This window comes from Lathyrus oleraceus, chromosome 5 (genome assembly GCF_024323335.1).
Source record: "Lathyrus oleraceus cultivar Zhongwan6 chromosome 5, CAAS_Psat_ZW6_1.0, whole genome shotgun sequence".
In the NCBI taxonomy this organism is placed as follows: Eukaryota; Viridiplantae; Streptophyta; class Magnoliopsida; order Fabales; family Fabaceae; genus Lathyrus; species Lathyrus oleraceus.
In genome coordinates this window covers 605,155,547-605,170,414 of record NC_066583.1, presented here as the reverse complement: position 1 = coordinate 605,170,414, position 14,868 = coordinate 605,155,547, and the positions used below count along the sequence as shown (strand labels likewise).

The 14,868-nt window shown below is 33.2% G+C and overlaps 2 protein-coding genes across 2 annotated transcripts; one reads left to right on the top strand and one right to left on the bottom strand.

Moving 5' to 3' along the window:
* The first annotated feature begins 5,991 nt into the window (after positions 1–5,991).
* LOC127086933 (uncharacterized) lies at positions 5,992–8,832 on the top strand. The gene is made up of 2 exons (XM_051027759.1): positions 5,992–6,753; positions 8,585–8,832. Exon 1 carries the CDS (start codon positions 6,080–6,082, stop codon positions 6,746–6,748), a length of 669 nt encoding a protein of 222 aa, XP_050883716.1. The 5' UTR covers positions 5,992–6,079; the 3' UTR covers positions 6,749–6,753; positions 8,585–8,832.
* Positions 8,833–9,137: 305 nt separating this feature from the next.
* Positions 9,138–10,978, bottom strand: LOC127086932 (NAC domain-containing protein 73). The gene is made up of 3 exons (XM_051027758.1): positions 10,533–10,978; positions 10,190–10,382; positions 9,138–10,043 (listed from the first exon to the last, which is right to left on the bottom strand). Exons 1-3 carry the CDS (start codon positions 10,647–10,649, stop codon positions 9,499–9,501), a joined length of 855 nt encoding a protein of 284 aa, XP_050883715.1. The 5' UTR covers positions 10,650–10,978; the 3' UTR covers positions 9,138–9,498.
* Between the last annotated feature and the right edge of the window lie 3,890 nt (positions 10,979–14,868).

Genomic DNA, 14,868 nt, shown 5'->3' with positions numbered 1-14,868 from the left:
CAATCAAGGTTGGTTGATTCACTCGACTGAAGAGTGAAGATTAAGAGGAGTAATCAATCAAAACGATGGATTCATGTTCATCAAGATTCGGTTTAGAATTCTCCATAGGCTTTGGTGAATTTCTTGAAGGGAAATTGGTGAATTTCCAACATCTGGTATCTAGAGCACTGGATGAGCGACTCGTGGGAAGCAAATCATGTTGTTGATGAATCATCCGAACGGGCATTTTCCGGCGAGTCTCCCAATTCTAAAGAATTAGAATTATGATAATTTGTGCAAGCAGATAAAGGTTGTCTTTTGCTATTAAGATCTTTGGGATCTTGTGAATGAGGGAGTGACACCACTTGCAGCAAACGTGATGAATGAAGAAAAGGTTGTACACAAAGAATTGAATAAGAATAATTATAAAGCTTTCTTTATAATTCATTAATATGTTGATGCAGACAATTTTGAAAAGGTTAGTGATGTTAAATAAGCGAAAGAAGCATGGGAAATTCTAGAAAAATGGTTTGGAGGCGCGGAAAAGGTGAGAGAAGTGAGGTTACAAACTCATAAAAGAACTTATGAATTGCTTCATATGAAAGACAATGAAAGCATAACTGATTTTTTCACTAGGGTTACAAAACTGGTGAATCAAATTAAGGTATGTGGAGAAGTATTGACATCAATACCAGTTGTTTCAAAGATCTTGAGGTCATTAGCTCCAAATTCCGACCACGTGGTAGTAGCCATAGAAGAGTCGAAAGACTTGTCAACATTGACGAAGGAAGAGCTTCAATGGACGCTTGAATATCATGAACAAAGAATGGCTGAAAGAGCTGCAGGCAAGTCTAAGAGTGATGTGGCTTTGCAAGCCTAATCAACAAGAGAAAATATAGGTAAAGGGAAGTGGTTGGAAAACAAAGGTAGATGAGGATACAAAAATTCAACTGGTCAAAATCAGGAAGAAGGAAGTTGGTCGAATCAGAGAAATCCCCCATACCAAAGCAACCAAAGAGGTGGTGTTGTAGGTAGAGGAAGAGGCGGTGATAGAAAACCCGACAAAGTCACGTTCAATATGGTCACTAATCTAATGATTATCCTTAAAAACAAAAGAATCAAGATAATGATGCAAAGTTTGCAAAGCTTGGAGAAGAAGAGATGTTGTTGATGGTCACAATAAAAGATGAAGAAATATTTCATGACCAATTGGGGCTTGGACCCATGATTCTTATCACACATGACTAGTAGGAAAGATTGGTTTCTCAACATGAAACCCTCAATGAAGAACATGGTAAAATTTGCAAATGAAAATACTCTAGCAGCTGAAGATATTTGTGATGTTCTTATTATGAGGAAAGATAGAAAAAGGTTAGTAATTTCCAATGTATTATACATACCATGCATGAAAAGTAATTTTCTCAGCATATGGCAGTTGGTCGAAAAGAACTACAAAGTGTCGATTAAAGATAAGATGATGAGAGTTCTCGACTCAGGTGGAAGGTTAATCTTGAAGGCACCTATGTCTCATAATAGAACCTTCAGGATTGAACTTAATATGACGGAGCACAAGTGCCTTGCAACTGCAGCTAGCATGAATGAATGGATATGACATTATAGACTTGGTCATCTCAATTTCAAAGACATTAGAGATCTAAAGAGAAGAAATATGGTTTCAGGATTACCATAAATCAACATTCCAAATGAAGTATGTGAGGAATGTGTGCAGGCGAAGCAACACAATAACAACTTCATGAAGGATGCAAGGAGCAAGTCGAAGGCAATCCTTGAAGTCATCTACTCTGATGTGTGTGGTCCTATCCAGGTGTGTTCGATTGGAGGTATTAGATAATTTGTCACATTCATAGATGATTTCATTTGAAACCATAGACTTACCTTATCAAGAAGAAAAGTGAAGTTATCGAGGTATTTGTCAAGTTTAAATCTATTGTCGAAAGCTCAAGATTTTAAGGGCTGATGGTGGTGGAGAATATGTGTCGAAAGATTTCGACATGTTATGTGAGAAAGAAGGATTGTGCATGAGGTGGTTCCACCCTTCACTCCACAGCAGAACATAATTGTAGAAAGGAAGAATAGAACCATCATGAATATAGTGAGAAGTATGTTGAAATGCAAGCATTTACCCAAAGAATTATGGGGAGAAGTTGTGTCGACAACAACATATGTTTTGAACAAATGTCCGACGAAGAAGTTAGATGGAATCACACCAGAAGAATTTTGGTATGGTGTTAAGCCTAGCTTGAGTCATCTGAAAGTATTTGGACATATAGCATATAGACATGTGCCAGATCAGTTGAGAAGAAAACTTTATGACAAGTCTAGTCAGATGATCCTAATAGGATATCATTTGAATGAAGGTTACAAGTTGTTCAACCCAGTGAACAAGCAAGTAGTGATCAGTAGGGGCGTGGTCATAGATGAGCTCTACTAAGGCTTCAACTGAACTAACTGGTTCTCATTACTGTCAAACTTTTGAACTAACCGGTTCTCATTACTTATTATGTTTCAAGGCTAGGTCGAGAATCGACATGCTCTGATACCAACTATAACAATCCATATAATATATATCTAGAATAATATCATATAAGTGTTATTATTTGGTATTGACACAATCATAAGTTCCTACTGGCATCATTATATACACATGTCCAAACTAAAAACATGAATGGCACATGTCATACAATAAAACCTAAATAATAAAAATCAAAAAACTATGTACAATATTTTCATTCTACACAACTCCACAACAAAAGCTCACAATAATTACATCCCTTGAAACATCAATAGACAACTTCACTTGAATTCAACCTGCAAGGAATACCTGAAAAATAACAACGATAATGGGATGAGATAATAATCTCAATGAGTTCTCATATCCTATGGGTCCACTCGGCTCTACAGGGTTGCTACCTGATTCTAACTCAAGTGTTCACCTTCTGTTACTTGTGCATCACTCACACAATGTAACTAGGACTTAAGCAACTAAGGGAAATTCACAATGTATGGAAACATATCACTTGAGTTCACATAACTCAATAAATCACTATTCGGATTCACGAAACATCAATCCCCGAACGAAATTACATCTAAGCCAGGCTCGGTTCACACATGCTCGTATGATTCAACTTTCACAGTGGATATTGGGTCCTCTATGAAGCTTAATCCCCAGTTCAAGCGATCCTCACCCGTATGGGCCTCTAACCCACTTAGGGTATCTTTCACTGTATGGGCCTCTAACCCACTTAGGATATCTTTCACTGTATGGGCCTCTAACCCACTTAGGTACCCACCTTTCCCCCAAGTCCGCCATGGTCGGGGCTCAAACCCAATTGAGGCACGAATCATTGATGCCACTTCCTTACTTACCGCTCTACCTAAGCCATTGAAGTGGTATGTGCACAATCACAACTAGTTCCAAATACGTGATTAGTTCTCAACAACAAATAGGTCTTTCGGAGCAAGGCTCCTCACCAAAATAGGACTTTTGGAACAAATGTTTCTCACCAAATATCAAACAAATTTTCATGATATCATATCAATTCTCATGGAATCATAACATGATCCATTCTCATACATAAATCACACATGTTCCATACAAAGCATGTTAATGTATCATTCTGTGACTACTTGTTCGTTGTACACACCACGGTACGATTACGTCCAAGCATCACTATCTAAATCATTTCATGACTTAAGTTATCTTTCTAAGTCATTTACCTAGCATTCTCTTAGGTTTACCTTACTCATAAGTTTTAGTCATACTATAGTTTAACCAATACAATCAACCAATAACAATTCATGCATAGGTTATAGAATGCATCACATAAGAAACACAACAATAATTCATAACCATTTATAACTAATACACACAATACCCATGGCATCCCATTGTCTATTCTTATCACTTGATGAGGTATTGGATTCACTCTCCAATGTATTCAACCCCATAAAAATAGGAGGAACGATTCTCGTCTTATGATGGAGACATGGAACCAATTCATTGCACAATCAAGTATACAAGAAGCACACATGATAATCTAACATGTCCCAATAACCCTAGGTAAAGCCATCACACGACTCACCTCATTCTAACTTATTCCACTCTCACATCACAAAGTGAGTATCCGTCCAATCATCATACGGCGGGGTTAATCGGACTCAAGGGAAGGTTATAATGGAATAAATCATAAAGACTACTCTATATACTATAATTCTCTCTGTTAGCTTCCTAACGCTTCCAACCTCATCCAAAACGGATTTGCAAAACTAAAACTACAATCATTTTAACCTACTCGTACTTCTAGGTTAAAACCCACTCGATTGCGCATAGATCGACCGACTATTGTCAATCTAATACATATATATCATGTTATAATTTAATGGACTCCTAAGATGTATTAGAAACAAGGAACAAGTGGTTTTAGGCAAAGCAAGGTTGGAACAATCGATTGAGTTGGGAACCAATCGATTGCATGAGGTTTCTATAAGTATTTTTCACAAAATTTGACATAACCAATCGATTGAGCATTGTAGCCAATCGATTGACATCTTCAAAAATTCAACTTTTCTTCACAGAGTCGTGAACCAATCGATTGATTCTGCAACTTTTCTATAACCAATGGATGGACACCTGCATAATCTCCAAAAATACCTCTTTTAAACACTCTTTCTTCCAACTTTAATCACACCTAACCATTCTAAAACATATATCATCATGAATTCATGTGATTAACCTCTATAAGTTCAACAGCTGAACACATAAGCATCAAGCAATCAAAGACAACAACTTCAATAACAACAACATGGTACCAACACATAACATCAATGAGAAGTATGAATAACAACAATTTCATCATAGATTCACACAAATCCTAACTCCCAAAACATAGATTTTATCCCCCAATGGCTAATTCCTATCTAGAACTCACCTCATATGGAGAACATGATGAAGTTGGTGAAGAAGATAATGGGTAATGATGAAGATGAGATGATGGAGATGATACCAATCTTCTTGTTCCTCCATGAGTTTCTTCTTCTTCTTCCCATTCTTCCTCTTCCTTTCTCCTTTCTCTTCTCTTCCTATTTCCTTTCTTTTCTTTCTTTTCTTTCTTTCTTTCTGATAACTCTTTTTCTCTTCTCCCTAGTATCTCTCTTTTCCTTCATTCTTATCCACTTCTTCTTTCTTTAAATCACCACCACACAACATATACTATATAATATAGATAATATATAATATTAAGTAGTGACACAAAATATCTCAATTGATATTTTGTCTTCCAATATCAATTGACTAATTATTAATGTTACCAAAAATATTCCATTTTATACTCATTAATAAATGTCATTCTCTTTTAATAAGGATTAATCTCTTTAGAATTCACTGGTTACTCTGTTGGTCCAAACTAGCAACTTTTAGAGCACATAGGAACTCAAATTATTCCAATTGACAAGAGATAGAGTACATAGGAACTCAATTGATCTCGACTGACAATCAATTGAATATTTAAAGGGATATGAGATATTACATATGAGGCGGTGTAGATACCAAGGTGCTCATACCCGCATTCATACATGTTTATTTTTGTGGATAATTGTCCAAGCCCATGTCCGTATCCATATTTGCGGGTTTTTATCCTATCAATTGTGGATAAATTTACGAGTGCTCATTAGGGATGAGTTAAATTATCATCCTTAATACCGTCTACAAAAGTTAATGCATATTATCATTAAAAAAAAATTGGCAAAATGACTCGAGAGGTCTTTTACATTATTATTTTTATTAACATATTAATGTTTTAAAATTTTTGTAACAACTTAATTCTTTAAGTTAATAAAAATATTAAATTAATAATGTATTTTGGATCTTAATTCATATATTTAAAATACTATTTTATGTATTTTGATGTAAATTTTATATATTTTGAGTAATTGATTTAATGAAAGATTTAAGAAAAAGATCATATATTTATTAACTTAAAGAATCAAATGGTTTAAAAAAATTTAAGAGTCAATCGTTAAAAACTTCCTTGCTTTTTTCTATTCCTCTCTGAAATCCAAAATCACTGAAAAAGAAGAGAACATGAAGTTCACAGACTCGCCGGTAATCGAACTCCCCGTCGCCAACGACGTCCTCTCTCTCCACCAAAACAACGGCTCCATGCACGTCGGAACCTCCGTATGGCCCTGCTCCCTCGTCCTCGTCAAATTCGTCGACCGCTGGATCCATTCCCCACCCGAAAACAACCCTTACAACAACCTCCTAAACTTCCCAACCAAGCGCGCCGTCGAACTCGGCTGCGGATGCGGCGTCGCCGGCATGGGCCTTTACCTATTAGGCCTAACAGACATAGTCCTCACCGACATCTCTCCCGTGATGCCCGCACTGAAGAAGAATCTCAAAGTTAACAAACCTGTCCTCAAGAAGAATCTCAAATACTCGGTTCTTTACTGGAACAATAGTTCTCAGATCAACGCTCTTAATCCTCCGTTTGATTTTGTTATCGCTGCTGATGTTGTTTACATTGAGGAATCAGTTCCTTCGTTCGTTTCTGCCATGGAAGCGTTGCTGGCTGAAGACGGTGTTGTTTTGCTTGGTTACCAGATTAGGTCGCCTGAGGCTCATGCGCTTTTTTGGGAAATGTGTGGTCGAGTTTTTGAGATTGAAAAAGTTCCTCATGATCATCTTCATCCTGAATATGCATATGAGGAAGCTGATGTTTATCTCTTGAGGAAAAAGAAGAAGCAATGATGATGGTAAGGGTTTTAAGTTCTGATTGATCAATTTTGCAATTCATGTTGCATTACAATTACAACAAATTTGTGTTTTTATCATATTGGTGTTATTTTCTATGCAAAACAACATGTCCTAATGATTAGTGTTCTCAAATGTTGATAGTGGAAAATAACAGTTTGTTCAAATTTTGCTAAGTTGAGTGGCTGAAGGGAATATTTTATTCGACTTTGGTAAGACCTGCAATGTTCTACCGGACAGAATGTTGGACAGTTAAGAATTAACATGGGGATAAAGTAATTATAGTAGAAATGAGGATGTTGCATTGGATGTGTGGTAAGACTAGATAGAATAACATTAGAAATGACAACATTAGAAAGAGTGTTGAGTAGCACTTATATTTGATGGTTTGGGCATATAGAGAAGATCCGTAGATTCTGTGTGGTAGTGAGAGTAGATCAAATGGAGAGAAGTCAAACAACTAGAGATAGAGAAAGACCTTGAAAAACTATAAGAGAATGTATTAAGAAAGATCTCGAGATTAACGATTTGGATAGAAGCATAGTATTGGATAAAACATTATGACGAAAGTTTGCTCCATGTAGGTGATCCCACTTAGTGGGACAAAACTCGGTTGTTGTTGTTGTAGTGGCTACTTGACACCATTTTATACTAGATAGTAGTGTATCAGGGAATCAGTGATTTGTTCAAATTCGACTAAGCTATTGCCGCTAGTTAACAAATACTATAACGATTTGATTAATCAAGTGATGTATACCATCTTCTATTTTGGAGTAAATATATGAGTTCAGTTTAAAAAAAGATGTTAGCTGTGTTGTTTTAGTTTCTAATGTACAAACTTTCAGGTAAAGTTATAGCTAATTTATTACATTATTAGGGTAAACTTGTTAGCTTATATACATGATAATAACTTTTGAAACAAAGAAACACAGGTCATATTTTGGGACACAAATTGCATGTCTTGACTTGATTGATCTTTTGATAAAAATCACGTAGTTAGCAGAGATGTGAACTGTGGTTTTGCTTTGATTAGTTATAGATAGGTGCCATAATATATAAGAGACAAAAGGAAAAATCGCTGTATTAAGACTGAACTGAGACCTGTACTTGATGGTAACAGATCGCGAGGAACAAAATGCAGAACGGCAAACGGTCCTAAGTAATTTGAGGTTGTCCAATCTCTCCCTAAAGTCCCAACTTATTCCAGAGTCAGCTGAAACACACACCAGACATCTACTCTCCCTACTGTTAATTGAGTAGTTAGCTGCATAACGCATAGTGGAAAACACCTTGTTTTCTCTGTTTTGAATGTTTGTTTGTTCATGACTGCCTGCATCGCACCTCTTATTTTCATATGGATCATATAATGAAGTATAGCTTTGTCCTTGTTTTCATTCTAATAAGTAGAGGTGGTAAAGAGAATTGCCCAGCAGTTTAGCAATGAATCAAAGATGTCAAATAGCAGCAGCTGTAGCGCTGAAACTTAGCAAATTTTGAACCAATTGTTCCTGTTCTGCAATACATCATTTGATTCAGTATAAAGTGCTGTCAAATAGGGCTATAGTGGCGCATTACAACACCTGTAGCGTAGTGGATTTTGAACAAATTGCTATTTTCCCGATGTACAACACTACAGTGTAGTATAGGCATGATGTGCAGCTTCATGAATACAAATGACGTATCTATATATTTCCTGATTATTTTCACCTTATTCTTAATTCAGAATTAAAATTCCTTTTGAGAATTATTCTATAACCAACTAGCAGGTGAAAGTTTACTAGCCTATTTCAGAGTGTTCTAATGCAAACTCTTTTTGTTCTTTAATCTTTCTAGGGCCTCGAGAAACTTTCTGTGGAGAAATATTGTTGCTAACAGGTGTGCCTGTGTTCATGTTTGTTGACGACCATCAGAATGATTCCCAGCAAGAGGTCAATGAAAACTCGAGAGACACGTGTTTCCGCATGCTTGCTGCTGACTTGGTTTTGGGCTTTAGGATACCTTGTTATGGTTGTTGAAGAAAAGTGTTATGATACGAATTTTCATGTCCGAAATTGCCAATAAACAAAACAATTATAATTGAACTGACCTTAGTTTAAAGTTCTTATTGACTCGATTGCACTTCACATAAATTACACCGATGTATTTACGCAGTATTCAACTCTTTCAGTACAAACTACCTAAAATAGAAACACAACTGAAGGTCATCTACTACCTAAAATAGAAACACAACTGAAGGTCATGGAGGATGATCAAGAAAAAGTGATTTTATGAAAGTCTTGTAAAAAGCATATCAAGAGGATAATTTTAATTTTGAAAGATTAAAGTATAATCAATATTCAGTAATACTATATCTAATATAAACACATGTATAATCAAAACATGTATATAGTGACAAAACACAGATAGAATGTATTTCAAGACTTGCTTAAGGTAAATGTCATGTTTGTGTACAATTTGATAGTTAACATGTAACAGAGTATAAAGGCATCAAGCCTTTGATATGTATGTTTTAGTGTGTCATAGTACATAGCATGAGAGTATAAGCTACCCTTCAAAAATTGTAAAACAAAAAAGTAAACAAAGTTACAATCAAATATATATATATATATTTTTTCTTTACTTATATATCCTTTCCCTCACCTCTAATTTTCAGAAGAAGCATTTACTTTTCCCTCATTACCCTTTTAACTACTGTTTTGTTATTAACTTATTTCTTCAATATGTAATCAAGAATCCATGCATCTCCTTCAAGGGATGAAAGAAGTACCATCATGGACAGGAAAATGAGAAATCACTTGAGCATTGCTTGATCTATGTTGTTCCCCTTGATCAAAAGATATGAAAGATGTATTATAAAATTCAACAAATCCACTGTTTTTATGATTGACCACCTCATTAACAACTTGATCGCCGATTATTTTTTGATCAGAAAATGATGATGAGTCTTTCAATAATGAACCACATTGTCTTGGCTGTGTTTGGTAGAAAACTTTGGAAACTACCAATTCTCCTTCTTTCTCTTCTTCATTGTTTCCAAGATGGTATTGATGCATAACCCAATTTGTTTTCTCTGGCTTTCTTTGCTTTCTGTAGTTAGTGTAAAGAACAAGGATTTTCTTATATCCTTTTAACTTGCCGATCACGTAAACCGGTCTTGTCTTACCTGTTTTGTGCCACCTTGTTTCACTTCCATCTGAATCTGTGTGCACTTTTCTCCTTTTTCTTGTTCCTGTTGTGTATGCTTTTGATGGCCTGTGAAAGAAATGCCTGATCAAGCCATCTTTGCTTACACCTACAACAAAATTAAATACGCGGCGGGTTATTGTAAGTTGCAAAGTGACCTTGCTATCAAGTCCGCTGAAATTCAATTCTTGTCGTTTTGATTCGTAAAAAAAAGTAAAATACTAATGGATGGAAAATCGATTATGAAGAATTGACCTGGCAACTTCTCTGGATGAGTGCAGCAGATTCCATTCTCTCCTTCAAGAGTAGGGATGAACTCATCGATCAAAGGGTGAAGCATTTGAATATCGGACCTCACTTTCGCTTCCAAATGTTCAAGAATCTCCTGATCAGTAGGATCAAACTTCACTCCAGCAGGTAATCCAGGTAACTCATGAATTCCAGCACCCTAAGATATTTATATTATGTGTTCAAGAATCATTAAGCTAATAATATCATAAACAGTTTAACATCACCAAAGAAAAAACATAGTATAATAATGTTCATTCATTCATTCATAATAAAGTAAGGAGTTATTATAAATATGAAGAAAAATTACCTGATCTTGGCATTTGATATGATGACCACAAGTAGGACAAGTTCTGATTATGCTATCTTTGCGTCTTTCCATAATAACACTGTGATTATTCTCTTCAGGATAACTACACTGAGTCATTTCCTTTGTTATTCTCTTCTCTACCTCTATTATTCCATTTCTGTGTATAACAGAAATGAAACAGAAACCAAAAAAGATAGACCAAGAGAGAGAGGGAGAGAGAGGTAGCTTGAGTTAAGAGATTGATATTTAAAGTAGTAATATAAATAATAACAAGATGAATAAAAGAAGAAAAAACTTGTCTCTTCTAAAGGGTTGTTCCCCTCATGCCATTTCTTGTTGAGAGGTGGAAAGGAATTAAATTCTATGTTACTTTTTTAAGTAATTATATTGAAATTATAACTTATAATATTGTAGTTAGTATTTCTTAATTCCTCTTACTAATGGAGTGAATGAGAGAGAGTGACACCTAAACATTCTAAATATAGAGACTGATATTAAAAAATTAGAGATAGAGTTAGTTGCAGTGTGAGAGAGAGAAGAATAAAAAAATATAAAAGATTACTTGGATCTCAAGTAATGTAGTTGCTTTGTGTATTTGTATGAAAACTTGTTGAGGAATAAATGTAGATTTTTGTCCTTTCTCAGTGTGAGTAAAGGGTAGCTTTAATTAAGATTAAAATGTCGAATAAAACAAGTTTTAAGTTGAAAAGAAATAATTAAGAACATGGATGTATAGAATAGTTGAGTGGGATTTGAGCAATCTAATGGAGAAGAGGAGAGAGAGAGAGAGAACTTAGGTCTAATGTCAATCTGGAGTGTAGATAAAGTTAAAAAATATTCATACCAGAAAACTATAAGGAGAAATTTAAATTGAAGAAAAGATTTTCAACCAACCATAACAATTTCATTCCTTCACGTGGACTTCTCATGCATAGCAAGAAACCTCTCTCTCTCTCTCTCAAAATGTAACATCACTGATAGTTGCATTGCAGCATACTATCTACTTCTATTTGGCAGAAGCAAACACCACCATCTGTTGATGATATTGGTATTTTAAAAAATCGAAACAGTTCAAGTAGGTTGAAAATTGTAAACTGAAGTCATTTGTGGTTTAGTTATTCAAACTGTTTGTTCGCAGTTTCATTTTGATCGAGTAGTTTAAAGCGGTTGAACTATGATGCAGATATGTTGTCGATTTTGATCTTCGGTTTGATTTTTAAGATTGAGGTATATGCGTTAAATTGTGAGATTTAATTGGATATTACATTTATATTTGATTATATCCATTAATTTTTTTTATGTTTGATCAAGAATCCTGGTGGTTAGAATTTTATCTTAAATATGATGTCGCGAGTTCGAATTTGTATACATTATCTTCTCGATTTCGAATTTATATTCGTTATCGTCTCGAATTTGTACCATTATGAATTTAGCCTAAATTAAAGTGAAAGTACTGTCCTGTCCCCACATTTATTTATGAGCTGGCGGTTATTTGCATTGACCCGTTACTACATTTGTGTACTATAAGAGAAATCAAATATAATAGAGTTCAAATTTAAAATTGTTTATATATTTAAAACTCAATAATAAGTTTGACTTAATGTGTCGAAGAAAAAACAAAACAAAAAAAGCATTTATGATATGAGATTATAGATTCAACTCTCTCACTAAGAATCACAACTAAATAATGTTTTTGAACAACAGTAAGCTTGTTAAACTAAAATACACACCATGACTTCTTACTAAAATTCGGCATGTACGGACAATATTAAACCTATAACATCTATAACAATAGGGGATACACATTTTGGTGTGGCTCTTTTTCATTTCACTATTACCCTTTGCAAACTACCTAATCTTGTTTATTTTAATTTTTAAATCAATTTTTACTTCTTATTATAATTAAAAAAAACCTTAAAAATTACTATTTAAAAAACTACTTTTGTGCCGTTTAACATATAAACTACTTTTGCTTGCTTTAGTTTTAACACAATAAATAGGTAATCACATAATGATAATGATGAGAAGAAACAACAATAGAAATGAGGAGCGAAAGACAAAAGAAGCAACAACATATATGTGTGAGCATTCAAAAGGAATACTCAAAGATTGTGTGTTTCAAATCCATTATATTACTGTTGTAATACTTTATCTTATTTTTTTCAATGTTTGTTGTTTACATATTTCTCTCTTACTTCTTCATGTTTTTTCTATTAAATTATTATAGACATGATGACAAAAAGAAAATCTCCTCTCTTTTGTATACTTTCTTCTTTGTTGTAAAATATAAGTGTTACATTAAGTGTTGTATTTTGATTTTTTTTTCTTCTCTCCCTCTTGTTATAAAATATAAGCATTACATTATATAAATTAATAATATATTTAAAAAATTTAAATATTTGTAACTTTATAATTTGCTAACTGACATGTTTTTCGAAAATAGAAAAATTAAATCAATACATAATTTTATATAATTTTTATTTCGAGTAATTTTTTCTCCTTAGAAGGGAGAGAGAGGGAGGGACAGAGTAATAATTATTTGAATGTGCATGTTAAAAAAATGGACAAACCAAACGGACATATCATAAAGTTTACACACAAAAATGTAGGTTTATATTTTGATCCGTCACTAATCTATAACAAGAATAGATGAGTTTGGTCTGGTATACATTTGTTCCAATATTATCCTAAAAAGTTGTCACAATCCAAATTTTTATCAGAATAAAAAATAAATTAAAAATGTTGAGAGGTAGGAGAAAACCGATAACTAGCGGTTACAAAATTCACAAATGGCGAATGCAATTAGTGTTTCAAAAAGCAGTAGGAGAAAAATTCATACCTCTAGCCACATGGATGTTATTTATATATGGTTTATTATCAATTGATACTTTTTCTCTAGTGTTTATAATACCATTCTTTATTTTTTGACTTTAATCTATAATAAATAAAAGTAAATAGAATACCTTTTTTTTTTTACTTTAATCTATAATAGATAAAGATAAATAATAAAAAAAATTATAAATAAACGAAAATTTTGGATTGATCTATTTTTTTCATTGTTTTCTTAATAATTTCATATTTTTTACACAATTTAATGATGAAATTCTAATAGTGTAATAAATTGAAATTAATTACTATACATTGTCAGTGTAAAAAGTTTTACTATCAATTCATTACCATCATCTGTTTGCATTTCTTTATAGATTTTTAAAATAAAAGTCAAATTTGTTCTAATATCCAACGTCTATTATTAACTGACGGTGTAAAAACATTTTACACTGTCAGTGTATTTCAATTAAATTTTAAATTTTTTTACACTGTTATTTAATAAATATATTATTTTATCATATTATTAAAATAATTTAAATTTTTTAATCTAATTCAATAAAATATATTATTATTATTGGTTGATCGTATAAAATAAATTTATATCTTCTCCTTTTCTCTTTTTTACAACAATTATTTATTATTTATTGAAATAAACGTAAGTTACAAATGAGAGACGCGGTTACGGTAATGTTCCTCTATGACTACATAGTGCAATATAGTGAGAGTTGATTATTATTGTTGCATTAATGATAATAAAAAGAAAAGCATTATTCATCTAATATTGTGAGAATCTCCGATTTAGAATCCGTTAGTTTAAACTCATTTGGTATAAAAATCAGCATTGTTTTGATCAGGTTGATGCCAACCTAAGTGATATCACCAACATGGAATTGGCGGCATATTGAACAGAAGGGTAGTAGCGAAGAAAATATTAAAAATAATATATCGGAGACAACATAATTAATGTTTTTCCTATTAGTTAAAAAAAGGCTTTTGTTACCCTTAGTAGTATGAAACATAAATATATGACAGTCACTATCTTTTTCTACAACTGCAAGTTTTTCCAATAACTTCTCTCTTCTTTACACTCTAAAATATTCATTTAGAAACAAAGGAAACACCCATCACTTCCATTCTTGATTTTATTTTTTAATATTTATGTTAGATTTGTTTTTGTTAAGAATGTGTCAAGTGTGAGTAGTGTGGATAATAGTTCCACATTGGTTGATAATGTGGAGACTTGAGCATTTATAAGTGAGAGAATCCATTCACCTATCACTTTAAGGTTTTTGGTGAATATGTGGTGTGTCTCTCAAAGGTCTTACTTTAGAAAAAGAAATCTCATTATGTTCAATGCTCCCTAGTGAAATATCACTACAACTTTGTGGCGGATAAAGTCACCCTAATTTTATAGGATGTCAAACTTTTTTTCTTAAAAAAATGAAATTTTCATCAATAAAATTCTTATTTTTAACAAGGAAGAAGGTAAATAATAGTGAAATAAAGA